The sequence below is a fragment of the Pavona decussata genome, unplaced genomic scaffold (genome assembly GCF_977016875.1).
Source record: "Pavona decussata unplaced genomic scaffold, jaPavDecu1.1 SCAFFOLD_236, whole genome shotgun sequence".
Lineage (NCBI taxonomy): Eukaryota > Metazoa > Cnidaria > Anthozoa > Scleractinia > Agariciidae > Pavona > Pavona decussata.
The window spans coordinates 114,661-141,180 of NW_028145641.1; the positions used below are offsets into that span (position 1 = coordinate 114,661).

Below are 26,520 nucleotides of genomic sequence, written 5' to 3' on the forward strand. Positions count from 1 at the left end.
TGTATCAAACAGTTGATCAAAATTCATCGACCACGTCCTTTTGCTTTCCCAATGGAAATTGCGAAAATGAAACATTTTTTCCCTTTCAAACCTCTATGAAAGCTGAAAAGTTCTCAAACTCATTAATAATTCATCAAGAGAAAACAAAGAAAATCACTACCGTGACCGTGGTTTGGATATGTGATCCTAATTACCATAAAATTTTGCCAACTTTAGCCTTGTATTTCTCCAAGAATTATTGATCATTTGAGAAGCCATATCAAACACTCGAAAGTATGTTTCATCAGATATCCAAACACCTCGAAGTCGCTTAAAAAAACTCGGCTGCGCCTCGTTTTTTCAACCTACTTCTCAGTGTTTGGATATCTGATGAAACGCACCTTCTCGTGTTTGATATATTACATCAAAAATTGTTCATTTCACCAGAAATTTGCATAATTTTGTTTACGACGTCACTGATGCGTGACATGGCACTTTCCGCTTTCGCATGAAAACTGACGGCCAAACTAATGTTTTTCAGCAAACTAATCCACTTGATATAATACTTTTGTATGTGAAGCAAAAATATGATGAAAGATGTCGAGTTTTCATGTATGCAAAAAGTTATGATTAGCAGTGAACTTATCAGTTGCATGAGAGTGCTTCTTTCAGCCAGACTTTTCTGGCGGGAAATATGTTTTGGCGGCAAACTTTCATGTCACGTAAATGCTCTGGTTTATTCAAAGAGCTTGCCGACAGTCCACTAATTGAATTTTTAAATTAAATTATTTTTAATTCAATTATTGTTAAATTCAATTATTTTTACATTCTGAAAAGACTCCGCAATTTGTGACCTTTAACTTTGCTCAGATTCAACGAAAAATCTCCATTCTTTCACGAAAATAATTGTCAAATTATTCTCTACAGATTGAATGAGAATATCCTGACGCACCGTGAACAGAAAATTTTTGCGTGTTTTTTCCACCAATTGAATTTTTCAGTTCAATTATTTTTAAATTCTTAAAAGACACCGCTTTTTGTTGAAAAAAAAAAAAAACAGAAAACCCATCACTTTGCTCATATTCAACGAAAAATCTCCATTCTTTCACGAAAATGATTGTCAAATTATTCTCTACAGATCGAATGAGAATATCCTGACGCGCCGTGAACAGAAAATTTTCGCGTGTTTTCTTCCACTAATTGAATTTAAAACTCATTCACTGCGCATGCCCGAAAGTTAACGACAGAACCGACCAACCAAGCGGAAAAGTCCACTATCGCTATAACTCGTTCATTGCGCATGCGCGCATTCACGAGTTAAAAATTTATTCAGACAGACCTGTGTTGACGCCTGTAAAACAAATTCAATTGTCGTCTCGAGTGAAGCTATGTGAAGGTGGCCGATGCAAGCGAACTGCGAGTCACTAAAGCACAATGTCTTGACCGTATTATTAAACTGAGCACGTTTTGAAAATTTCACTTAAAGTGGATATGACACGAAATTTCCTTTTGTTTCTTGCAGTTTAATGTCTATAAAAAACGAATAGAAGCTTTTAAAGTGCGAAAAAATGTTTTAAACCCATTTTTCGCGTTCGAAAAACCCGCTAGTTTGCCTTTTAATTTGTCCCTGACCTCGCGCGGTCAAAATGTCACGTGATATCGGGTTGTGACGTAGATTTGTTATCCCAATCCAAACCAACATGGCGGAAAGTGGAGAGAAAAAGAGAGGCAGGAGGCGTGTCGCTGGTACCGCTAATTTAAAGAGTTGTGGCGATTGCTTCTACACACCTGGAATCAGTGTACATCAGTTCCCAACTGATCCAGCGGTTCGAGCACAGTGGGTTCGTTTTGTCCAGCGACATCGCGTTGATTTTGGCGAACCTGTAAACAAGTACGCTGTTCTGTGTTCCGCTCATTTCGAGGAGAGTTGTTTTACTCGCAAGACCTCGCTTCAACTCGAAGGTGTGAGTAGAACGCGAGTGGATTTAATCAAAGGATCCGTGCCAACGAGGGACACAGTGTTACCGCCTGGCCCAGAAGTGCTTACGGAAAGGAACAAACGAAAGGTAAAGTTCGATTGCTTTGAACATTCGTTTGGCTACATATAATAATTATTGTTCGTGATGTCTGCATTTTAAATATTAAAATTATGATGAACCCATGCAATAAAGATTAAAGGTCATGCGGCAATAATGCCTTGTTATACTTTTTTGCAGTTAAAACGGGAGGCACTGTCGACAATGGTTAGTGAAACGGCTGCAAAGCGACGAAGAAAACACAAGAAAAAGTCAAGTTCATCTACATCCACGTGCACCACCACCTCACGCACTGACACAGTGTCTTCAGTGTCCACACCTTTATGCACTGCCACCACTTCTGCTGATTCTCTTCCTGTAAACTTAGCACACATGTCTCCCTGTCCTCCTGATGATGCTGATGTACAATCTGCTTTAGTTACCATTACCACCTTTCCTGTACTGAGTCCTGTCTCCACTGTGATGATAGCCAGTAACCCTCTTGGGGATGATGAACAACTTGCTGCCTCTACATTAGATGCTGTGGTTGCTACTCCTCCATCTACCAACCTTCCTGCAAGTCCTGTCTCCGCTGCTATTACTCCTGTCACAGTTACACCTGTTACTCTTACTCCATTCTCAGCACCCCCCACTGGCGCCGGAAAGTGCAAAGGGCGTATTGATAAAGCCAGAAAATGCAGCACCTTGACAAAAGCAAATCTTCGGTATAATCGCAAAGTTGCCGAGCTGAGGAAAACAATCAGGGAGCTTGAAACTGTGAGTTAACAATATATTTTTTTTGTATTTCTTGTATCATATACATAAAAGTTCTATTATGCACTATGGAGAGACGAACTGATATGATTTGTGACATTTTTTAGTTATTGTTGTGAAGTCCCAGGCGTTCGTGACCGTGTGGGACCTAGACCGGATGTAGACTATTATGGGCTATTAAAAAAAGCACATGGAATGAAAATGGCTGTCGTATAGATGAATTTTTTGTTTGTGAAACGACAAATATCCATAGTGGTCCTTCGAGAGCCGGATGAAAAGAAACGGCAATGGGAGATGAGGAAAATACGAAGCGGAAACGCAATCTACCGAAATATTTGAGCAACTATGTGGGAGTGCCAGGACAAAACAGCGACAAAACCGAGAGCACTTCGGTCACTTCCAGCAGTAGACACAGCAGCAAACAAGGCAGTCGGACGAGCAAGAACACTTTGACCACGTCGAGAGGACGAGCCAGACTGGCCGCGAGGGAGGCAAATCTCGCAAAACTGAAAGTGGAACAGCTCAAAGAAAAATCTCGACTGGAATTGGAAATTGCTGCTCAAAAAGCTGAACTTGACGCGCAACTGAAAATCAAAGAAGCACAACTGGAAGCCGGCTGGAAAGAAAAGGAGGCGATGCTCCTACAAGATGAAGCGAGTGAAGATGAGATTGTTGATTGCTTGAAAGATTTTGAAGAACTTGTCGAGAACGCAGCTGGCGCCGAAAACAAAGCAAAAACCGAACCGAAGTTGGAAGATATCAAGAAAGAAGATGCCCCCGAACAGGATACAAAGTTCAGAGTAAAGGAGTGGTTGGAGAAGATAAATCCTAAACAGGAACCAGCCGATGATGAACCGAGAAACAAAATTCGTGAGTCTGCAAAGGAAAAAGGAATGGTTGGGGACTGGACAGCTTTCGGTAAGCCACCTTTCTTATCTTCGCTTCCTAAGATTAATTTGCCTGTGTTTGATGGAGATCCATGTCATTGGCCGAACTGGTATGGAATGTTCAAAGCGCTTGTTCATGACCAAAAGCTCTCCAAAACACAAAAGATGATTTATTTAAAGGCATCAGTAAAAGGGTCGGCAGAGAAGGCTATTGCAGGAATGTTCTTTGATGGAACAATGTATGAAGAAGCTATCAAAGAGTTGAAACATCGGTTTGGAAATCCAGAGCTTATCTCCAAGTCTTTAATTAGAAAGCTTTTGGACTTGCCAACACTGAGAGATGAAAATGTTTTAAGTCTCAGGTCATTTGTTGACAACCTGCACAATATTGTCAGGACATTGAAAACTTATGGTCATGGTGCAGACCTGCAAGCAGCCGCCAACTTGCAACAAGTTATGGAAAGATTGCCGCCTAGAATTGCTGAGAGGTGGAGCCGACGGAAGATAGAGCTGGAACCAAAGAAAGTTGATCTCAGTGACCTAGACAGATGGCTGGAGACAGAGGTGCAAGTCAAAGAAATGGCCTATGGAGGTACCAGTGAACCAGAGAAGCGTAAACATGAAGCAGGGAAGTCCAAAGGAAATGCAAGTAGCTCAAGGTGGCAGGTAAGACGGCAAAATGGGCGAGCTAACACATTCGCAACTTCAGGAGGAAAACTGGAATGTGCTGTCTGCAAAGGAGATCATCAGATTACTGCGTGTGAGACCTAGAAAAGAGCGACTGAACGACCGATGGGAGTTAGCGAAGAAACACAACTTATGCTTTCTGTGCCTCAAGAGGAACCATCGAACATGGCGTTGCTCATCAAAAGATTCCTGTACAGTAGAAGGGTGCGGTCGGAGGCATCACCCACATTTGCACAAAACAAAGGAAATGTTAAGGTTAAACCCATCTGCTGACACATTCCGCCCTGCACAAGCTGCTGAAGAGAATGCACAACAGACAGGAATGCCCACAACCTATGCAACCTGCGGAGCAATTGAGCAACCTGACACTGTGAGACGCACTGGAAAAGTGGCTCTTCAGATGGTACCAGTAATTCTAGAAGGGAGAAACGGTATCAGGATTAGAGCAAATGCATTCCTAGATGGAGGTTCAGGTTCATCTTATCTCAGAGAAGAGGTAGCTGATACTTTAGGCCTAGAAGCAGAACGTCGGCCACTCCGTGTTTCAGTGTTTGGAGCAAAGTCTGTTGTGACGGACAGCAAAACTGTGACTGTGCGTGTAGAAAGTATGGATGGTGCAACCAAGAGGGAAGTTTTTCTGTGGACAACTCCAAGCATATGTGAAATGAAAGCAATGGATTGGTCCCAGAGTAAGAAAGGATTGAACCATCTTCGGGATTTAGAGATTCCAATGCCGGTTGGACGTGGAGAAGTCGATCTACTCATTGGCAGTGATTACTATGAGGAACTGCTTCTGCCAGTTGAGCATCGTGTAGGCAAACCAGGGGACCCTGTGGGTGTTAGGACACAGCTGGGATGGACAGTTGTTGGACAGGTACCGGGTGGAGTTAGTGAGTGTCGTGCAGCAAATCACACTTACACGTTTCATGCTATTCCTACTCCAGAGTTGAAAGCTGATGAATTAATGCAGAAGATGTGGGATGATGAACTTGTAGGACTCGCTGATCACAAGAGTGAACCGCTGACCGCAGAGGAAATGCTGGCCGCAGAAAAAGCAGGCAGGTCAAGACGGTACCTTGATGGGCGTTATGAAGAAGGGATTCCCTGGGTGGATGATCAACCACCATTGTATTCCAATCGAGCAGGAGCTGAGGGCCGACTCCTTTCGCTCGAAAAGCAGCTCAAAAGAAGGCCAGATGTTGCTGAGAAGTATTGCCAAGTGATGGAGGCGAATGTGGCGAAGGATTATGTTAGGAAGGTGGAGCCAGGTGAAGTTGATGATGGAGCGAGCTGGTATCTACCGCACTTCCCGGTAGTGAGAGAAGACAAACAGACAACCAAAGTGAGGATTGTCTTCGATTCAGCAGCGAGGTATTGGGGAATCAGCCTGAACGACACCATGTTGCCGGGTCCCAAGCTGCAACAAGACATCTTTGATGTGTTACTGCGATTTCGTAAGAACCCTGTTGCCCTTGTAGCTGACCTCACAGAGATGTTTTCGCAAGTTGTTATGACGAAACAAGACAGGCGATATCACCGCTTCCTGTGGCGAGGGCTAGATCTCACCAGACCCCCTGAAGTGTACGAAGCCATGAGACTGTTGTTTGGTGATCGAGCTTCACCATACCTGGCGCAATACATTGTACGACAACATGCTGAAGACCATAAAGATTACTACCCAGTAGCAGTTGCTATCATCCTTCTTCAGATGTACATGGACGACATCATGGCGTCGCTTGAGAATGACGATGAAGCGATTAAGACTCGTGATCAACTCATCAAGCTGCTTGGTGAAGCGGGCTTCAAAATACGGCGATGGTGTAGCAACCGGCCTAAGGTTCTGGAGGATGTGCCACTAGAAGATCGCGTAGCAAATGTTAACATTGAGGAGTCAGAACTGCCATGCATGAAGGCGCTTGGAGTCCAGTGGAATGCTGAAACGGACATGTTTACCTTCAAGTTGAACCCACTAATGGACATTCACTACACAAAGCGAGGATTCCTGAAGAAACTTGCAACTCTGTTTGATCCCCTTCAAATGCTAGCACCATTTACAATCAGAGCAAGGATGGCAATGCAAGAAACTTGGCTGCTGGGACTGGGTTGGAATGATGAGTTCCCAACTGATTTGAAGAAGAGATGTCAAGGGTGGTTTAATGAGTTGCCAGAGCTTGCTGGAGTTCGGGTTCCGAGGTGTTATTGTGCAGAGGGAAAGCGTGTTGTTGACAGCTTGATTCACACAATGGTCGACGCTTCACAGTTGGCGTATGCAGCGGTCAGTTATGTCCAGCATAAATATGAGAGTGGAGAAGTAACAGTGCGGTTTGTTGCAGCGAAAGCTAAGGTTGCCCCCACAAAGGCAACAAGCATCCCTCGTTTAGAGTTGATGGCTGCCGTATTGGGAGTCAGATTGTCGAGGAAGGTAGTAGAGCTGTTACAGATCCCGTTTGAGGCTTGTACAATATGGACGGACAGTGAGGATGTTGTTTGTTGGATTCAGGGACAGTCCAGGAGGTACAAGACTTTCGTCGCAAACAGAATCTCAGAGATTCATCAGAAGTCAAATTCTCAACAGTGGCGTCATGTTCCCACTGACTTTAACTGTGCTGACGACGCGACCCGAGGTCTACATGCAAGTCAGTTGACTGTGAACCACCGCTGGTTTCGTGGACCTGAGTTCTTGTACCACACCCCAGAATGCTGGCCCCAGAAGAAACTTATCCGAGAGGAAGAGACTTCTGAAGACTGCCAAGTGGAAATAGCCAAGCTGAAGATGACGTTCGTAACTGATGTTTCTGAACCATTGATGGATCCATTGAAGTACTCCAGCTGGACCAGACTGATAAGAGTCACTGCGTGGGTGATGAGATTTGTTGCCAAGCTGTCTACCAAGGTTAAGAAGAGGGACAACCTTCCAGAAGCACAGATGAAAGAGTCATTGACACCTGCTGAGTTAGATGAAGCTAGAAAGTTCTGGGTGAAACAAGCACAGAGTGAGAGATTCCCAGAGGAGATGCAAGACTTGAACAAAGGGAAAGAAGTGAGGAAGCAGAGCCATCTGAAAGCGCTAACCCCAACCATGGATGAAGCGGGCATTTTGCGAGTTGGCGGACGACTTGCTAGAGCAGCTCTCCCTTACGGTGCCATTCACCCAATGATACTGCCAAAAAAGCATCACATTACTCGCCTTATTGTAGCAGATGTACACAATCAGTGTCACCATGCAGGGGTAAATCACGTCTTATCACAAGTGCGACATCACTACTGGGTTGTGGATGGTCGTCAGGAAGTGAAGAATTGGGACAGAGACTGTAAGGTGAGCGAAAAGCGGCGAGCAGAACCGGCAGTGCAGATAATGGCACCTCTCTCGGAACCCAGACTTGGAACAACCATGAGGGCGTTCGCGAAATCCTGTGTTGATTACGCTGGGCCGTTCGTTACCAAGATAACACGAAGAGTTTCCGCCAAGAGGTACTTGTGCTTGTTTACATGTGCAGCCACCAGAGCCGTGCATCTTGAGATGGCATTTTCTCTGAGTAGCGCAGATTTCTTGAATGCATTCAGTCGGATGGTGGCTACCAGGGGGAGACCAGAAGAAGTCACAAGTGACAACGGTACTAACTTTGTGGGAGCCGAGAGGGAGCTGCGAGAGCTTGTTCAGTCAATGGATCATAAGGGCATTGCAGACGACGCTGCAAACAAGGGGATCAAATGGAACTGGAATCCGCCCCTTGGTTCGCACTTTGGAGGAGTGTTTGAGTCCCTGATTAAAGTAGCCAAGAAAACCTTGAAGTCAATTGTTGGAAATGCAGGGCTGAATGACGATGAACTCCAAACTGCCATTAAAGAAGTAGAAGCACTAATGAACTTGAGACTGCTGACGTATGAGGGGACTGACGCCCGTGATGAACCCGTGCTGACGCCGAGCCATTTCCTTGTTGGACAGTTGGGAGGACAGTTAGCGCCTCGAGTCGCTGATGAAGTAGCCTTCAACCCTAGAAACCGATGGAGACTAATCTAGAGTCTTGTGAAGTTGTTCTGGAAGTGCTGGATGGATGAATTTCTTACGACGCTGAACACACGAAAGAAGTGGAGAGAGATACGTGACAACCTGAAAACAGGAGATGTAGTGCTGGTTGTTGATCAGAATGCACCGCGTGCGAAGTGGGATCTGGGACGAGTTGCTGAGGTGTTCCCAGGCAAAGATGGGCAAGTGCGCGTTGTTCGAGTAATCGTCAAAGGCCACAACTTCATCTGTCCAGTTACCCGGCTGTGCTCACTGAATGTATGATGCTGACGCTGAGGTCAAGATTCCCATGAGAGTAAGAGCTGTACCTGGATCCGCTCTTCTAGGGGGAGAATGGAGAGACGAACTGATATGATTTGTGACATTTTCTAGTTATTGTTGTGAAGTCCCAGGCGTTCGTCACCGCGTGGGACCTAGACCGGATGTAGACTATTATGGGCTATTAAAAAAAGCACATGGAATGAAAATGGCTGTCGTATAGATGAATTTTTTGTTTGTGAAACGACAAATATCCACACTATGAGAGGAGTGTGGTTCATGTTGGGTAATTTGACAAGTTTACATGACTGACCCTGGCTTAAATTTCTTTTGCAGTTTGTTAGTTCCTCCTAGTTTTGCAACTTCAACTATATATTGCTATTATTTTATCATCTCTGTCGAGAGTAGTTGAAACTGAAGATGAACCAGGTGAAACTGAGGAGGAGTCAGAGGAGGAGGAAGTGCAGGAGGAGGATGTTCCTGATAAAGATGTTCCTGATGCTCCAGCATGCCCCTCAACAGAAAGTGACATTGAAGGAGAGGAAGATGATACCGACTGGACTTATGCCTCAATGGAGGAAAGTGCTGAAAGTGAATACCACACCGATGCAGATGTAGAGGAGAATTCCACCAATGATGTCAGGTAGGTGTAAAATTTTTAATACTGCCATTATCTGGGCTCCATTGCCATCCACAGTTGAGCAAAGCAATGGCAGAGCATTATTAGTTACTGTTAAAAAGTCCAACCAATGGCAGCGACACAAAAGTATAAATATAATTATGGTTTTGGATAAGCAGAAAAATGGTGTATTTTGATGCCCGTTTATTTTAGCTTTGCTGATAACCCAAAAAATTCGGTCCTGCAATACGTATTTCGCTAAGTTTGCAGAAGTAAAAATTATTATTATTTTTGGCAAAACATCCACTGGTAAAACTGCGTTTCGTTTTTTGAAAACCTCTTTCCTAACCTCCTCCTTTTTCACATTTCAGAGTTGATCCAGATGGACCTGTTTATGAACAACCAATGTTCATTGTATTTTACTGGAAGCTTCTGAGTCCATTCAGCGTGTTTTGCTTCCATTGCAAAGAAGCCGGGCCATCAACCACGATGAAGAGCCAAGGAACAATGGTTGCTGTAACACACCATTGCTTAAAGTGCAAAAAGAACTTTGAATGGCAATCCCAACCCACAGTCCATGGAAAAACTGCACTTAGAAATTTGCTCTTAAGCTTTGCCAATTTGATGTCTGGTTCATCGATAAGCAAAACTCTCCTGATGTTTCGCCACATGGGTCTCTCTGTCTACTCTGCTAGGACCTACTTCAGGCATCAACGGGATTTCATTTTTCCAGTTGTCCTTCGCTACTGGGAGACTTGCAGGACTGACATGGTCAACAAGCTGAAGGCAATGAAGGATGTGGTGTGGACAGGAGATGGGCGCTTTGATTCCATGGGGCACTCAGCAAAGTATGGGGCCTATACCATGCCTTGCACCACCATAATGAAGATTGTGTATTTTGAAATTGTTCAGGTATTAAGCATAATTAAACAAGCATGTTTGCACATGCAACAATTTCAACTACAATGTATCCCAATAACGCAAAATACAAATTCAGTACATTTTTTTCCAGTTAAAGGGATGAGGCCACAGAAACCATGCATTTTATAGATAGAGAAATACATTTTTGAGATTTTAAAATTGCAGGGGAGAGGACCGGGCAACTACAAGACCGTAGTTCGTTCACGCCATATAGTTTAAAATATGTATTATGTGTGTCACAATAATCCTTGGTTATTTCTTCCTGTTAGTAAAATGAGGCCGGTGGCAGCCAGCAGACGGAAAAAGAAGGATGCAAACGGTGTTTTGCTTTCCTGAACCAGCTTGGCCTGAAAGTGTCAGCGTTTATATCAAAGCGCCATAGGGGCATTGCCAAATGGATAAATGACTCCTGTAAAGAAACTAAACATTTTTTTGACATTTGGCATGTTGCCAGATCAATTACAAAAAAGCTCCTCAAGGCCAGCAAAGAAAAGGGATGCGAATTTATTGCAAGTTGGATCAAAGGGATTCGCAAACATCTGTACTGGTGTGCCACCTCAACTCGGGTGGGATTTGGTGCACTGATTGCTGCCAAGTTGAATTCCTTTCTACGCCATGCAGCCAACAAGCACAATAATCATCAAGACCCCTTATATTCAAGCTGCAATCATGGAGAACTAGAACAAAGAAAGTGGATAAGAATTGGTAAGCACTTGTTTATGTAAATCTCCAAATAGACCAATAATATTGTATTGTATGGTAGTATGGACTGTGAAGACGGCTACCACTCAGGTTGCCTAAGCATCAGTCTATGTCACCAACAATTCTTTCAAGAACTACACTCACCCGGATGATCACACTCAACAAACTGAGACTTAGTATTGTATGGTCTAAATTATACTTGACTTTGAGTATGTTTATTATATAATCTTTGCAAAAGAAAAAATTAATATTGATTATTTGGATAAAAATTTATTACATTTATTTAGTATATGAAGGGTAGAGAACATAATTTATAATGGTAATTACATGTAAACTGAGTGGAGTGCAATTTGGTCTGAAATCATACGCGAGATTTCAAAATCAAACGGGCGCACAGCGCAAGTTGGATTTGAAATCACAAGTATGATTTCAGACCAAAATTGCACGACACAAAGTTCAATTACCACTTTATTACACCTATTTTGAAATCACAGAGTATCATTGTCAATATTAATATTCTATTTTTTACTTCATTTCCATTTTGATGGGCAAAAGAAAGGATTCGATTTAGAGCAAAAAATGGTGCAATTTGGGAATAAATCGCACTGTTGAGAGCCAATCAGATTGCAAGGATCACCAGTGATTTCAAAATGGGTGTAATAAATAAATTAACTATTTCCAGGGATGGAAGAAGTTCAAGTGCACCCCTCTCTAACAACAATCTCGTTTACAATAAATAAGCCCTTGAAGGCCCCTCCCCATGAACTTGTAGTACCTTACTAAAAAATTGACTGTCGTATAAATTATGTATTATAGGCACTGCAGCATATGAGAAGCTTACTCGTGTATTGACTCCCACAAAGCTTCTGAATGACATTAAATGGTTATCTTCAGATGCCCAGACCAATTGCTTAGAGGGCTTTCATGCCACTTTAAATCACTGGCATTCAAAGATGATTTGCTTTTCATGGTTGGGAACATTCTGCAGGTGAAGTGTGTTTTTATTATAATACAGCAGCCTCGTATTATATCAGGCACCCTTTATATTTGTATTCCTGATTGGGATGATTTTTACAGGGGAGGGGTTCTTTTAAAGTACTTTTCAGGTGAACAATATTGTTGTACAGATTTTAAACACAAAGTAACCTAAATTTGCCCAAACCAACTACCATCATTATGAGCAGGTTCTAATTTCAGGGGTGAAGGCAGAGGCAGAGGGTGGTGGGGGATGTTGAGGGCTTATATATTTATACTTTACAGTAGGAGTAATTGGTACTCTTTGCGGATATTTACTGATATTTACCTTATAGGCATGTTTTAGCTAGCCTCCATTTCAATGAAAATGTCCAGAGAGAGAAGCAAATAGGAAAGAATGGTGACCCATTATTCAGAGCGTCTTATCCAAAATTCAAAGTTGGTGAAGAAGTAGTACGTGATGTCAGGACTCCCCAAACTTATGGTATGTTTATTTCACTGACTTCAGTAAAGATTACAAATCTAAATGTAGCCAATAAATTTGTGGTATGAACATGTACGGCAGAGTTATCACAAATTGTCACTGTATTGTTCTTCAGGTTATGTGGATGAGATGAAAAAGCTACTGTTTAGTTTGTCAAGGGCCGAAATGAAGGAGACCTTTACCGAGTATTCATCCAAGGCTCCTACATCGCTGACCTCTCAGTTCCCTGACAGAGTGGGAAAAGCAGATGCTGTGAAAGCTTATGAAGAAAGAACACAGAAGATCACTCAACTCTTTCCAACTGGTAAACTTGTCTTAACGTATTACTCAGTGGGTAATAATCCAACTGGTAAGGGGATTTACAAATTATCAGTTGACTTTTTTAGGTTCATAATGTGGTTCAAGCAGTCAAAAAGTCAACCTCGTTCTCAGGGCTCTTTTGAGGAAGGAAGAGAAAGAACCCTGGGAACGAGGTAACAGGTTGCCAAAAAGTGATGACAAGTATTGAGGCTTGCTAAAAGGGTTGAGTAACATTCTTGTGTAAAATTGATCACAAGTTTAAAACAAGGGGCAAAATGTTTAAAGGACAAACAAATTGTGACAATGTTATGAGCATAAAATTATCATTTTTTCTTACAGAAGAGGAACAAAATGCCCTGCAGGAGAGTGTTCTGGAAAGTCAATTGTCCAACTCCAACCCCATAGCCTCAAGGAAAGCACACAATACTTGTCGCACATGTAAACAACCAATGCATGGCCATTCAAAGGAAACATGTCAACAGAATAACAAAGGACAATAAACAATCTTTTGTTAGCTATTATTTGATTTAAGACAAGAAAATACAACAAATTTTGCATAGAAATAAGCTATCCATACTGTATCAGTGTGTATGTAAATATCACAAGAGGGTCCTAAAATTGTCATCAATGTTCATGTTTTTACATTCTCAATTTTACATTTTTCAGTAATTAATTGCTAGTAAAATTTATTTGGAATTGTTGTATCTTTGAGAGAATTGTAGGCAGGTCTAGAAGCATTACATTTGAATGGGTGCGTGGAATAACACCTTAAGTGACTTTTGATGTAATGTCAAATTCTCCTTTTGTTTCACAAGTGAATACAAAGAAATTTGGATGGAGAATCTAGCAATTTATCAGAATTCACTTAAAGCTTTTTTCCAGGCACCCCTTCAACTGTCAAAGGCGCCCGTTCTTGGTCTATGATTGATATATATTTCACACAAGGATGGTCTAATTTGAAATAGACAACCCTGAGAGTACCTGCGGGTAAAACTGGCTGAAACAAAAATCATCTTCATAACTTTGAAGTGTAGAGAATGTTGTCCTGCCAACACAACTATAAAAGCCTATCAACAAATGCCAAAAAGTGAAAGACTTTGTGCACTCCTCACCTACTGGGGTTACACTTTTTTCTTGTAGATATTTAATGGCATTTATCTTCAGAGAGAGAAAATAGTAACTAACAGCTGCTTTAGGAGTGAACAATTACATGGTTGCTGTTTGACAAACAGTCATTTATTACTGGAAACTCAGTTGACACTAAATGAATAAGAAATTATTTTGACTGCTAAAACAATGGATGATTCTTACAATAAGTTATTGTTTTTTACATAGTGTCACCCGTAAAGGTTGGCACACAACCTCGTTCCCAGTGACTCTCTTCTCACCCCCCCCCCCTCCCTCCTCCACTTGAGCGCAGGAAGAAGGGAGACTGAGAACAAGGTTGGTTGACACACACTTAGGGGACTAGTTGTAGAGACTTGTATGAATTACTAGTATTTTGCCTAATTTTGACAAAGCGCTAGATACTCTACACTGTATGCACGAGATGAGTCCCATGTAGAAGTTGTCGCTAAGACAGTGATTTTTTATTTGTTTGGCTTACTTGAGGAATAGTTGCATGATCCGCAGAACAGGGTCAATGCACTTCTTTTTTATTTAATGTAATTCTTTGAATAACCACCCATGACACTCTAATGAGTGTGTAGTTCACACCAGTTAGAGGGTCTAGTTGGATGATGCAGTGTGTGCTAACCTTAATTTTGTGATTGCATCCACATCGTGGAAATTACGGGTATCCTGGCGTGACCAATCAAACAAACATTCTATTGAACCCAATTGAGTTTGGCAATAAAACTCTTTGAACAAGATGCCCTTAATCGGCATTGCACGGAATGCTTAATGTAGCCCCATTTATTCCCCATGATATGTTTCGCAGATATTTAAAAACTATCCTCCCTTCTAATAAGAATAAATTTAGAGATACAGTTTTCTCGCTTATTTTTATAGTCAACTGTATCCTGCCTTTGCAATTGAAATAATTGAATGGTTTTATTCAGAGAGACTGCGTGATTTTTATCGTTGTGTTACTGGGAATCATACCGGGAATAACTCTGCAATAACGTCATGACCCCGCTGAACTGGTCTAGCTTCCTTGGCTTTGAATTTTTCGATCTGTTGGTAAAAGCGTAGTTTTTTTGCTGTGAACTCTCCCAATTTCCACCGTTTCAACTTTCGAGTACTACCTAGAACTGTTATTATTTCGATTTACCGCTCGAAAAACATTGTTTTCTTTCTGAAAACGGCAGATTCAGAGTCGTAAATTCAGACATGTGGCCGCCATTCAACGAAAACAACTTTTCCAAATGATGATTCGCTTTGACGTCACACAAGTAGAGATGAGTGGGTCCCCTCCCTCATGATATACGCGCGGATAATGGAGTTTGATTGGGCCGCTTTTGTTCAAGACAATCAAAACAATAGATCCCTTCTGGGAGAGGGAAGAATTTAATCTAGTTTTAATGAATAAATCAAATGATGATTTGACGTCACACAGGAAGTGATGAGTGGGTCCCCTCTCTCGTGATATGTGCCTGAAAAATAGATTTTGATTGGGCCACTTCTGTTGAAGACAATCAGAACAATATATCCTTACTAGGGGAGGACAGAGTTTAATGCATAAATTAATGTGCACATTTGTGACTACGATGAAGAAAAAAAAGACACCTGACCGAAACCTAGACACGTCATGCCCTGCGTGCACGCGGGCAATGAATGCAATGCAACTGAAGGTTTTTTTGAAAACCAAAATCCTAAAAACTGAGTTGGAAAATCAATTGTTTGGTTAGATTGGCGAGTTTGGTTCAGAAATTGAACCCTAGGAAAGTTTGCTGTTTGATGCCGCGAAGGGTACAGGAGTAAAGACTACTACTCTCTTGCTTGTGCTGTGGCATATCCTCTGGTTTGACGTGAATAAAACGTTTGCCTGATATTGTGGTATACACAAGCTGGTAAGGGTCTGCTGTTGTCCCAGCCCATATAACCACACAGCCACCTCACAATCCATCTATATGCGACAGCTCTGACAAATCTGTAGTAAGCGAGAAATAGCAATATACAGTAGGAATGTAGAGTAATACAACTGAGCCATACCTATCTGGTTTATGGCTTCTGACTAATTAAAATTACAAAAATAAAGATATCAAACTTACTCATTTTCACTGGCTTCAGCTCTTCTCCAACAAGTCTTTCCATCCCTATCCCTCAGGAATGAAGCCACTTGCAACAGGACAGTCCTGTTGCTCATTGCTCCGTAATCCTCATGTTGTGTGATACATGTTATTTGCTCGATAGACCCATCGAAAGTCAGTATTCGTAGAGCGCTTAGGACCTCGTGGCAACAGCAAAATTCGACGGTGCCTTCCAATGATTCATCGCTGCATTGTTTACATTTGCACCTAAAAGCAAGGTACAGCGTGATTACAAGACAATTTCGCTATTTTACAAAGAAATGTTTAGAAAACGATTACTCTATGAAATTACCATTCACTAACTGCTACTTGACCTTCGAATCTTGCTTCCAAAACGGGCGGCGCCAAGCCATCAGGACCCTCGACAGCATCTTCTAGTTCTCTCGCTTCACCATCGTCGTCATTCGCAAGTGGTTCGTCCGTGTACGGCTCAATCCCTCCTCCTCCTGTATAAACTTCGTCTCCCGAATCTTCGTATTCTTCCCCGAAACTTTCGAACGACTCTGAAATCACAGACTCATTCTCATCGCTTGCATTCGAATCGCTGGAATTTGGAGTGAAACTTGCGCTTGCCATCATGATGACACTTTCCTTTCATGTTACAGCACAACACGCGACTCAGAGGTACACAGAATGACGTCACGGATTTTCTCGTCTGTGGTAACTCGTTCCCAGTCCTCAGGACAAATTCAAAGGCAAACTAGCGGGTTTTTCGAACGCAAAAAAATGGGTTTAAAATTTTTTTACGCACTTTAAAAGCTTCTCTTCGTTTTTTATAGACATTAAACTGCAAGAAACAAAAGAAAAAACTTTCGTGTCACATCCACTTTAAGCTATTTGGAATATGTCAAATCGGTCAATTTAATAAAGCACGGTAAAATAGACCATATTCGTATTCTCGGTATTGAACTGGATCGAGCTTGTAATGGAGGCTCTTGCGGGGGAATATATTAGAAACTATTTGCATGTGAAAAGATTTCCCCGCATAAGCCTCGTGTGCAAGCTAGTTCCAGTTCAATACCGAGAATACGAATACGGTCTATTCACATTCAAACCTATAATGTTTTCTAAAGTCGATTTCCAGGCGCATACAAAAATTTCCGAGAACGTCTACAGCTCATGTGATGATTTGCAGATCTTGTTTGCGATGATGTGTGATCGCACACGTTTGGCCTTGACACGTTCTCGAACAGGAATTTGTTCGCTATGACCTCATTGATTTCCTCTGTTTAAGTAGCTGTGTGTTCCTTAGAAGTTGGTCTTTTGATTTACAGTATTGAAAACCTGCTTTTCTTCTAACAACCACAAACTACCACCTTGAAAATTCACGAATGAGAGACGCAGCAGCCATTTTGAATTGAAACAGGAACTTCCGAGCGAATAAAGCCGACCGTCATCTCATCAACCTTTCGTAGTGAACTCGGCCCAACTTCGTGTAAATTCTACAATTCCGAAAGCTCCCGATTTACGGAACTACGTACAACACGGTAGCATAGTGGCTATGCCTTCCCAGAAGGCAGTAGCCACAAAAACCACGGACATCTAAAGGTTTTGAATGATGCAGATAACAGAGAAGCTCTTTCCCCAAAATGCGTAATTGAACTATTAAAATATAATAATGAGGGTTTACTTTTAGACATCCGAGGACACTGGACATCGACTTATGGAAATAGACTTTGTTAGACTAACAAGAAAACACCCAAATGCAATGGAAAGGATCTTTAAAGATGTTGACGATTATGTTCATAATTGCTCCCATTATGAGTTTACTTAATGCTAAATTTGTCAATGGTTTTAATAAAAAAAAACTAGTTGATTCACTATATTTTCGAATATCAAAGGAGGAGCATAGGCGTTCTTGGTATTTGTCTTGAGTGTGTAAAAAGTTCTTTTAATATTTGCATCGATACACCCTTCATGACCTGTAATGCAATCCAAATAGCCTGTCAACACAAAAACTGATATCGTGGGTTGGCCTCAGCGCTTGGGATAAATCAGGTACAAAATCTTCCAACTAGATCACTAGCAGTCCTCTTCGTTACAGCTGTATGAACGAAGGAAGGTGTAGCCAATAGTAAAAGAAATGTTATTTATTATTTTTTATTTAGAACCAGCGATCCATCGTTTGCGTTATACTGACCAGCACAATTAACAGTACATATATTTTATTAATTTACCGTAAGTTGCACGCGAAGGAATGAATACAAATTGTAACTTTTAATCTCCATCATTCAAGAATCAAGAGACCACCCACACTGGGTGACTGCTCATAAATTAATATGGCGCCCTGACCCCTGTGAAATGATTTGCCTGAGGACACACATCAGGCGATGCATATGGCATCTTTTAAGAGACAGTATTGTGGCAGATGTAAAGCAGATTGTAGGTGTGAGACAATGTTAATACTAATTGAGTAAATCCTGTAAATAAAGATCAAGTGGCATACTTACAGAACACTATCACAGGGATCACTTCTGCTTCTCCATCACCATAATAATTGAATGGAGTACAACTGTAGTTCACCTGAGCTATTCTCTCATCAATAGAAGTTGTATAGGTCACAAAAGTTTGGCCAGTTGTGATGTTAATCAAGCTCTCCCTCTCTCTGTACAATCGATAGTTTGCAGGTGGGTTGGCCTGTGCACTGCAAGTCAGGGTGAAGCTTGTATTCAAGCCAACAGTGTTGTCATTGTTATTTGTCGTCAAACTGGTGTTTACTGGATGATAGTCTACAATTTTATTGGGAAAAAAGATAACATTCCACTTGTTAAGTTTTGTAAGACGTGTAACATAACTAACTTGGCCTTCCAAATATTTCTGTTATCTTATGTTAGGTTTCGTCTTAATTTTTATTACAGTTAGGGTGAAATTAACATTGTCATGCACAGCTACGAGGCCCTGTGGACATTTCTTGTTTGGTGACCTTTATCTGTTCCAGAAAAAGGGGTGATTCATGAAAATTAAAATATATTTTCTAGATGTTTTTGCAGGTACGTCACACCCACAATTTTGAGCAAACATTTTGGGCAAAAATGGTGCAGCTTATCTGCTGTTTTTTATGATAATTATTATAAAATATTAATCTTTAATAATATTTCATGATCTATTTGTCCTTGGTAATAATGATAAATTATTATATGGCTGACTCCGCGAGCGGGCAAGAAGAGTCGAATCCTGCGCTGTGATTTGCTACGCGAGCGGGCAAGATGGAGCTATCTTGCCTGCTCGGGATTTCCCGTTGCCCGTCCGCTTGGCATCGAAAGTTTAATTCCAACAACAATGCAATCTTTTTTTCGATTTTCTTGTTGTTTGGGGGGGAAACGCTCACTAAAAAGTTCGGTAAACTCTCAACATTTACCTAAAGGAAAGAAAGTAAAGAGAATGAAATCGTCCTGGTGTAGTGAAAAATTTGTTTCAGCTACAATGAATGTGAGTTGAATTGGTGAGTTGCTCTGCGTGTAGTATTTTCGATAGAGTTGATTTTGTAAGAGTTATGGTCTCAAGTCGAGTGCTAAGTTGATAAGTTTTAAGTTCTCTAGGTTTGAAATGACTGTATTTAAATCATAGCGTAGTGGAAGTTGCGTTTAGTTTTTAGAGCAGTTCAGAAAAGTATTTTTCTCAAGTTCGCCGACGAAGCTCACATTTTTAATTTAGCCGCGTCTTGCTTGTCGTAAACAACAAAATCGTATCAAAGTTTCGCCCAGTTTTCTGATTTACCTGCTCTTTTTTTCGGCTTATGTTTGCATGTAACCTCAAAATCTATTGTTTCATTCAAGAATTAATGAATGGAAGCCGAAAACTGTGTAAAAATGTTTATTATTTATGCCAACGTGGGATCGGCTGAAAATGGCCAGTTTGCCGGATTTTATTCAAATTTTCCCGCTCTTGCGAAAATCAAAATTTTTCGTTCTCAATAATTGTATACTCTCTTTAAGCCATTATAAAGTTAGAGCCCTAAGATAATTAGGATTCCTTGTTTTCCACGATTACATGCTAATCCAAAAATGCACTGAAAATAAGTCTTGCATCGGCCAGCTATGAAGAATTTCTTTCCGGGAAGAGCTGTTTCATGTCCTGTTTTGTTTTGTTGTTGTAGTTTTAACTTGAAGGTAAAGCCATATAATAAATCCTTTATTGACCAAGCTTGTTCGGTCAAGATGGCTGGATATCGGCCTCGTTCTTTTTTTGCGTTCAGTTTTTATGGACCTCGACTTCGTCTCAGTCCATAAAAACGCAAAAAAAGAACTTGGCCAATATCCAGCCATCTTGACCTCATGCTTGGTCAATAACGCATATTTATAGTTCAGTTATTACAACTTCTGTTATCATCTCCTTTTAGTTAGAAATTGAAATGGGCCACACTGCATTGGGCTTCGTCTGATGATATCAAGAACAGTGTTCCCTACAGTGTATCATCCCGAAATGAGTATTGACAAAATTTAGAAAACCTGCTGATCATGAGTTACAGTTCTCCCTAACTTCAAAAGATACACGTATGTCAATGGAATGTTAAGAAATCTACATGCACCAAGAAACAAAAAAAAAATCACATTTTAAAAGCTATTTGGTACTTTCTCTACCTCTTAGCACATACATCTTTAAGTGGGTCGGTAACAAATATATTAATAATTGTAAATTTCCAGTTAGTTTAGCATTATAACGCCGAGAAAAACCAAGTCAAATGAACAAAGTATGGGTGAAAATAAGAACAATCCCAACGTACAACACTGATGCCCTTCGTGCAAAGTTGCATGACGGTATGACTGTCTACAAACCATTTGAATGCTCAATAAACTTAGACACAGAGTTTTGTTTAAACTTACATTCATCGAGACAGTTAAGCGTTCTCATGACACAAATGTGCATTTTGGTAACATTTGAGGTTCTAAAACTTGGCCATCGGATGATCGCTATCTGCAAATATGGCTTAAATATCTGTTGGTGTTTAGGGTATGTGGCTCCAGAAAATATCCATACCCCACAACAAAGGGAACTTCCAAAAAAGGTATGAGAGTGAACCAGCCCAAACTAGAAAAAAAGTTGATTTTATAATAAGAAGCATTTAGTCTGAAGCAGTACCAGGTTGTTATTATTTTGTGGAACTTTCTAGTAAACAAAAATTTTGTTAACTGGTCATGGCAAAGTGAAGGTTATGATTTGTAGCCCAGCTTTGGCTAAACATTAAAAATCTGAATGGCTAGTGGTTTGGTCTGAGGAACCAAGCTAAGGAGGCTAATGAAAGGGTTTTAAGCTGTGTGTGAAAACTGTTATAGACTTTTGCGTGTACCCACGCGAGTGTATCGCGTGTGTATCTATCACGTGATCTGTTATTTTTGTCACATGTTCTTGGGAATAAATATTGCCGTTTTTTCGTTCATAACATGTCGCCCAACGTAGGGCAGAGACTCCTGATTTTTTTTCGTTTAGTAGTCTTTTTACAGTGTTTATAAATCATGCCGGAGGATCAGGAGTTTTCGTTGGCTCGTTTGAGAGCAAAAAGAAAGGGACATCGTTCCGTCGTGACGAGAAACATCAATGAAGCGAAAGGTATACTCGAAGGGGATGAAATCGATGCGCAGAAATGGAATCGATTGAAAATCATGGAACAAGTTTTGATGAAAAACTTGAACTACTCACCGGTTTTGACGACGAAATCACGCAGCTATGCAAAATATATGATATCGAGCAGGAAATCGAATTGACGAACGAAATACGGTCGAGAATTCTAGAAACGAAAGGAAACATCGCCATAGCACGTGCTTCGCTTCAAGTTCATGATGGACCTTCGTCGACTTCGTCACATACCACTGGTTAGGTTGTTAATGTTCATAATCCATCGTCAGTTGCTTCCAATCAATCGTCTAATCAAGGAGGAGGATCGTCTCCAGCAACCGTTGCAGAACAGAATCATCATTTGGAAAATGAATCATCACCGAGTCTTCCCGCTCAATCGGAAATTCAAGATGGTGGATCGTCTTCGCATGTGGCGGGACAAAATATGCATCTAGAGAATGAATCGCTGCCGAATATTCCAGCTGTACCCATCTCGTCAATTCATAGCCAAGCCACACCGACCAAGACACGTCTCCCAAAGTTAGTGCTCCCCAAATTCAACGGTGAGAATACAAAATTCACTTCATTTTGGGATAGTTTTGACAGTGCTGTAAATAAGAACATTGAACTGTCTCCTGTTGATAAGTTTAATTATCTGCATGCACTATTAGAGGGCCCAGCTGCAAGAGCTATCCAAGGGCTGACATTGTCGGAATCTAATTACAAGGCTGCAGTCGACTTACTACATGAACGGTTCGGCAAAACCCAGCAGATCATATCGGCACATATGGATGATCTTCTTAGGCTGCTAAATGTAATAGGGGACAAACCAGGTCAACTGCGAGTCGTGTATGACAAGATCAAGGTCAACGTGCGTGGTTTGGAGTCGCTGGGGGTCGGAGCGGATCAGTATGGGAGTTTCCTGATACCAGTATTAATGTCAAAATTGCCTGTGGAGGTAAGGCTGCACATAGCTCGTGTTTCAACTAAGGATGTGTGGGAAATCAAGGAGTTGTTGGAGGTGATTCGGAGGGAAGTGGATGCAAGAGAAATGAGTGAGACAATGAAGGTACATGACAAGAAAGGAACTGACGTGATTTACGGTCACACAAGTAAGAAATCACATCCCCAGTCCACTGCGTCTTCACTTGTCGTCAAGTCAGGGATTCATTGTGCCTTTTGCAAGGGTGATCATTATTCGTCTGCTTGTGAAGAAGTCAAGGATGTTCAGAAGAGGAAAGATATCTTGAGAAAGGAGAATCGTTGTTTCTTATGCTTGTCAAAGGTTCATCGCGCGAGCCAGTGCACATCTCAGCGAAAGTGTAAGAGGTGTGGTCGTAATAATCATCATCAGTCAATTTGTGAAACCAACCCTTACCAAGCAAGATCAGAAACGCCTATTGTCACGTCAAGTTTTCAGCCTAATCCAAGCGCCGTGTCATCTCCAAATGCGGAATCCCTTGATGGCGTCACAACAACATCCACTGCCCAGAGCAATGTGAAGGTACTATTGCAAACAGCTAGAACATATGCATATTCTGAGAATGGTAGTGAGCTAGTGCCTGTTCGTGTATTGCTGGACAGTGGAAGTCAAAGGTCATATGTCACGAATGACTTGAAGAATAAGCTTGGATTGAAAACTCTGAAGTCTGAAACTCTGAACTTGAACACATTTGGAAATGAGAAGTTTGCAAAAAGGGAGTGTGAACTAAGAGTTGCATTTACAAGGAAGGGGTGGTGAGGATGTGAAGATATCTGCATTGAGCTTTGAAGCAATCTGCTCACCACTCCCTGCTAGCATTTGCCTTGATGAACATTCACATTTGCTGGGATTAGACCTAGCAGACCATGTTTCAGAAAGTGATAGCAGTGAGAGCAACATAGATGTTTTCAGGTTCTGATTATTACTGGGATGTAGTAACAGGGGACATTGAACGTGGAGATGGCCAGTTAGTGGCAGTTAGCACCAAGTTTGGTTGGCTTGTGTCTGGTCCTGTCAGGGCTGCGAGTGACAGCGCCAACTACATCACATCAAATCTTATCGTTGAGAGGCCGCATGACTTTGTCTATAGCCAAACCCCGACCGACGAACTAACAGACAGTTTGAAACAGTTCTGGGACATTGAGACAGTTGGAATTGCTGAGAAGTCAGGTGTGAGTAACGATGAGCAGTTTTTGAGAGGCATCAAGTTTGACAAGGCTCAAGGGAGGTACGAGGTTAACCTGCCCTGGAGGGAACTCACCTGTCATCAGTCAAATAACTATGACCTGTGTTTTTCAAGACTAAACTGTTTAAGGTCACGTTTAAAGAAAGATGAAAAGTTATTTCATGAGTATGACAGCATTTTCAGAGCACAAGTAGAAGCTGGAATCATAGAGTGTGTCCCCGAATCAGAGAGGAAATTTGAAGGCGCTCAGTTTCTGCCTCATCATGGAGTTTTGAGAGATGACAGGCAAACTACAAAGTTGCGTATCATGTTTGATGGGTCAGCAAGGGCGGATCAGAATCAGTACTCGTTAAATGATTGTTTGGAAAAGGGGCCAAACTTGACACCGCACATATTTGACGTGTTGACCAAGTTCAGAGGTTGTCCTGTGGGATTAATTGCGGACATTAAGAAGGGCTTTCATCAAATTTCAGTTAATCCAGCTGACCGTGACAAATTAAGGTTTTTGTGGTTTAAGAACATTGAGGGCGAGAATCCAAAGATTGTGCAGTATCGTTTTTGTAGGCTTGTATTTGGACTGACTTCGAGTCCAGCGATCCTTAATGGAACAGTTCAGCATCATTTATCACAATACAAGCAGTCAGAGCCACAAGTTGCAGAATTGTTGGCCAACTCATTGTACGTGGACGACTTTCCCGGTGGAGCCAGTGATGATGAGTCTGCACTTCATGTGTATCAAAAGGGGAAGTCTATCATGCATGAAGGAGGGTTTAACCTTCGCAAGTGGAGCACAAGTTCAAGTGTCCTGAATCAAAGAATCTGCAAGGAAGAGGGTCAAAATGAGCATGAGCCAGTGGTTAAAATTCTGGGTTTGAACTGGGACACTGTGAACGATGCATTTCATTTTGACTTTGCTGAAGTCATTGAATATATCAAGCCCCCAACCAAGAGATCAGTTTTAAAGTGTTCAGCAAAGCTATCTGATCCACTCAGGTTAATTAGTCCATTCACAGTGAACTTGAAGATGTGGTTCCAGAAACTGTGCTCAGACAAGGCCGACTGGGATGACCGTTTAGAGGGAGAATTGTTGAAGAAGTGGAACCTACTCGCCAATGAATTTGAATCAATGGCCAAGATTAACGTTCCCAGGTGTTATTTCATTCGTGAGAAGAGGCCAGTTTCTCATCAGATGCATGGTTTCAGTGACGCCTCTGAGCATGCCATTGCGGCAGCCGTATACCTGCGCACAGTGTATGAAGATGGTGATGTTGAAGTTCGCCTTATTGCGTCCAAGACAAAGGTGTCACCATTGAAGAAACAATCCATTTCGCGGTTAGAACTCCTGGGTGCTTACATTCTATCCAAACTAGTGGATACCATTCGTACCGCTCTTAAGTCACTCCCGTTTGAATTTGACACTTACTATTGGGTGGACTCTTTCACAGCATTGTGTTGGATCAAGAACCACAAGCCATGGAAACAGTATGTCCAGCATCGGGTTGATGTCATTCGCAAACTGACTGACAAGGAGAAGTGGAGATTCTGTCCAGGGACAATGAATCCAGCAGACATTCCATCACGGGGTTGTTCAGGCAAGGATCTTGTTGAAAATGAGTTGTGGTGTTCTGGAGCAAGCTTCTTAAAGGAACCGCCGGAATTGTGGCCAGATACACCAACTACATTCGTTGCTGAAATGACGTCAGAAGAGCTAATCAAGAACCCACCTGTAATCACTCACTCGTTAGCAACTGCATCAGTCAAGCAGACACCCATTGAGAACCTGGAAGGCATAATGAACATAGAACGGTATAGTTCGAAGTTGAAGTTACTGCGTGTGACAGGCTACATTTTGAAGTTCATTCGGTTGTTAAGGCGAGATAACAAGGTGGTTGAAGAGTAGGGATCTGAATGTGGATGACGTGAACCTGGCAGAAGTTACGTGGGTCAGAAGTGTGCAAGCTCGTTCACTTGCTACAGAGCGTCATATCCTTGTACATGGTGCTGAAGGAAACCAGTGAATCAAGCAATTTAACCTGTACCTTGATGGTGATGGGGTTATTCGCTGCAAGGGCCGACTTAACAATGCAGGTATACCTCAAGAAACCAAGAATCCAGTGTTGCTGCCAGCGCGTCATAGATACACAGAACTGTTGATATGAGAGAGACATGAGCATGTTCACCATAATGGTGTGAGAGATACACTGAATTCAATCCGAGAAACACATTGGGTGTTAAGAGGAAGAGAAGCTGTCAAGAGGATCGTGAGAAACTGCACCATATGCAGAAGATATGAAGGGAAACCGTTTCCAGTAGCGCCTTCGCCTGACCTGCCTGTGGATCGTGTTCATGAAGGACCGCCATTCATGTACACCGGCATAGATTTCGCCCGCTTTATGTTAAGAGTACATCAACTGGTCAACAAAGCAAGGCATATTGTTGCCTTTTTACGTGTGCGTCTACTCGTGCCATTCATCTTGAACTGACTGAAAGCTTGACAGCTGCATCCTTTCTACAAGCATTTAGGCGCTTCACTAGTCGTAGGGGACTTCCGTCAAAGTTGTTGACGGACAATGCCAAGACTTTCAAGTCTGCCTCTGTTGAGGTCAAGAAGATTGTTCGTTCTACCGAAGTGCAGTAGTACCTGACAAATAAACAAGTTGAATGGGAATTGATCATGGAGAAAGCCCCATGGTGGGGGGGCTTCTGGGAGAGACTGGTGAGAAGTGTTAAGCGGTGCTTGAAGAAGTCTATTGGGAGATCCTTGTTAAAGTTTGAAGAGCTTCGTACCTTGATGGTGGAGATTGAAGCTACGCTGAACAATAGGCCTCTGATGTACATCTATGATGATGAAGGTGGGATCTCATACCCACTCACCCCAGCTGACTTGATCTATGGTCATCAAATTGCCGTCACTTCATGT

At 41.8% G+C, this 26,520-nt stretch overlaps 6 protein-coding genes across 7 annotated transcripts in view; 4 read left to right on the forward strand and 2 right to left on the reverse strand.

Moving 5' to 3' along the window:
* The window catches only part of LOC146457874 (hemicentin-1-like), a 289,647-nt gene that overhangs the window by 112,839 nt on the left and 150,288 nt on the right, over nucleotides 1-26,520 (reverse strand). For both annotated transcript variants that reach the window (XM_085091412.1, XM_085091411.1), the window contains exon 4: nucleotides 18,330-18,608. In XM_085091412.1, the coding sequence (XP_084947538.1) occupies nucleotides 18,330-18,608 (279 nt within the window). The remainder of the gene's footprint in view (nucleotides 1-18,329; nucleotides 18,609-26,520) is intronic.
* On the forward strand, nucleotides 1,665-9,458 carry LOC146457879 (uncharacterized). The gene is made up of 3 exons (XM_085091443.1): nucleotides 1,665-2,045; nucleotides 2,196-2,775; nucleotides 9,033-9,458. Exons 1-3 carry the CDS (start codon nucleotides 1,680-1,682, stop codon nucleotides 9,272-9,274), a joined length of 1,188 nt encoding a protein of 395 aa, XP_084947569.1. The 5' UTR covers nucleotides 1,665-1,679; the 3' UTR covers nucleotides 9,275-9,458.
* Nucleotides 4,414-8,657, forward strand: LOC146457880 (uncharacterized). The gene is made up of 2 exons (XM_085091393.1): nucleotides 4,414-7,813; nucleotides 7,847-8,657. Exons 1-2 carry the CDS (start codon nucleotides 4,590-4,592, stop codon nucleotides 8,361-8,363), a joined length of 3,741 nt encoding a protein of 1,246 aa, XP_084947519.1. The 5' UTR covers nucleotides 4,414-4,589; the 3' UTR covers nucleotides 8,364-8,657.
* Nucleotides 9,508-10,541, forward strand: LOC146457881 (uncharacterized). The gene has a single exon (XM_085091452.1). It carries the CDS (start codon nucleotides 9,652-9,654, stop codon nucleotides 10,294-10,296), a length of 645 nt encoding a protein of 214 aa, XP_084947578.1. The 5' UTR covers nucleotides 9,508-9,651; the 3' UTR covers nucleotides 10,297-10,541.
* Nucleotides 10,390-13,907, forward strand: LOC146457882 (uncharacterized). Its single transcript, XM_085091394.1, has 6 exons — nucleotides 10,390-10,398; nucleotides 10,446-10,872; nucleotides 11,686-11,857; nucleotides 12,180-12,328; nucleotides 12,444-12,632; nucleotides 12,968-13,907. The coding sequence occupies exons 1-6, from the start codon at nucleotides 10,390-10,392 to the stop codon at nucleotides 13,126-13,128; spliced, it is 1,107 nt and encodes a 368-aa protein (XP_084947520.1). The 3' UTR covers nucleotides 13,129-13,907.
* LOC146457883 (uncharacterized) lies at nucleotides 15,403-16,713 on the reverse strand. The gene is made up of 3 exons (XM_085091451.1): nucleotides 16,172-16,713; nucleotides 15,841-16,086; nucleotides 15,403-15,719 (listed from the first exon to the last, which is right to left on the reverse strand). Exons 1-3 carry the CDS (start codon nucleotides 16,456-16,458, stop codon nucleotides 15,557-15,559), a joined length of 696 nt encoding a protein of 231 aa, XP_084947577.1. The 5' UTR covers nucleotides 16,459-16,713; the 3' UTR covers nucleotides 15,403-15,556.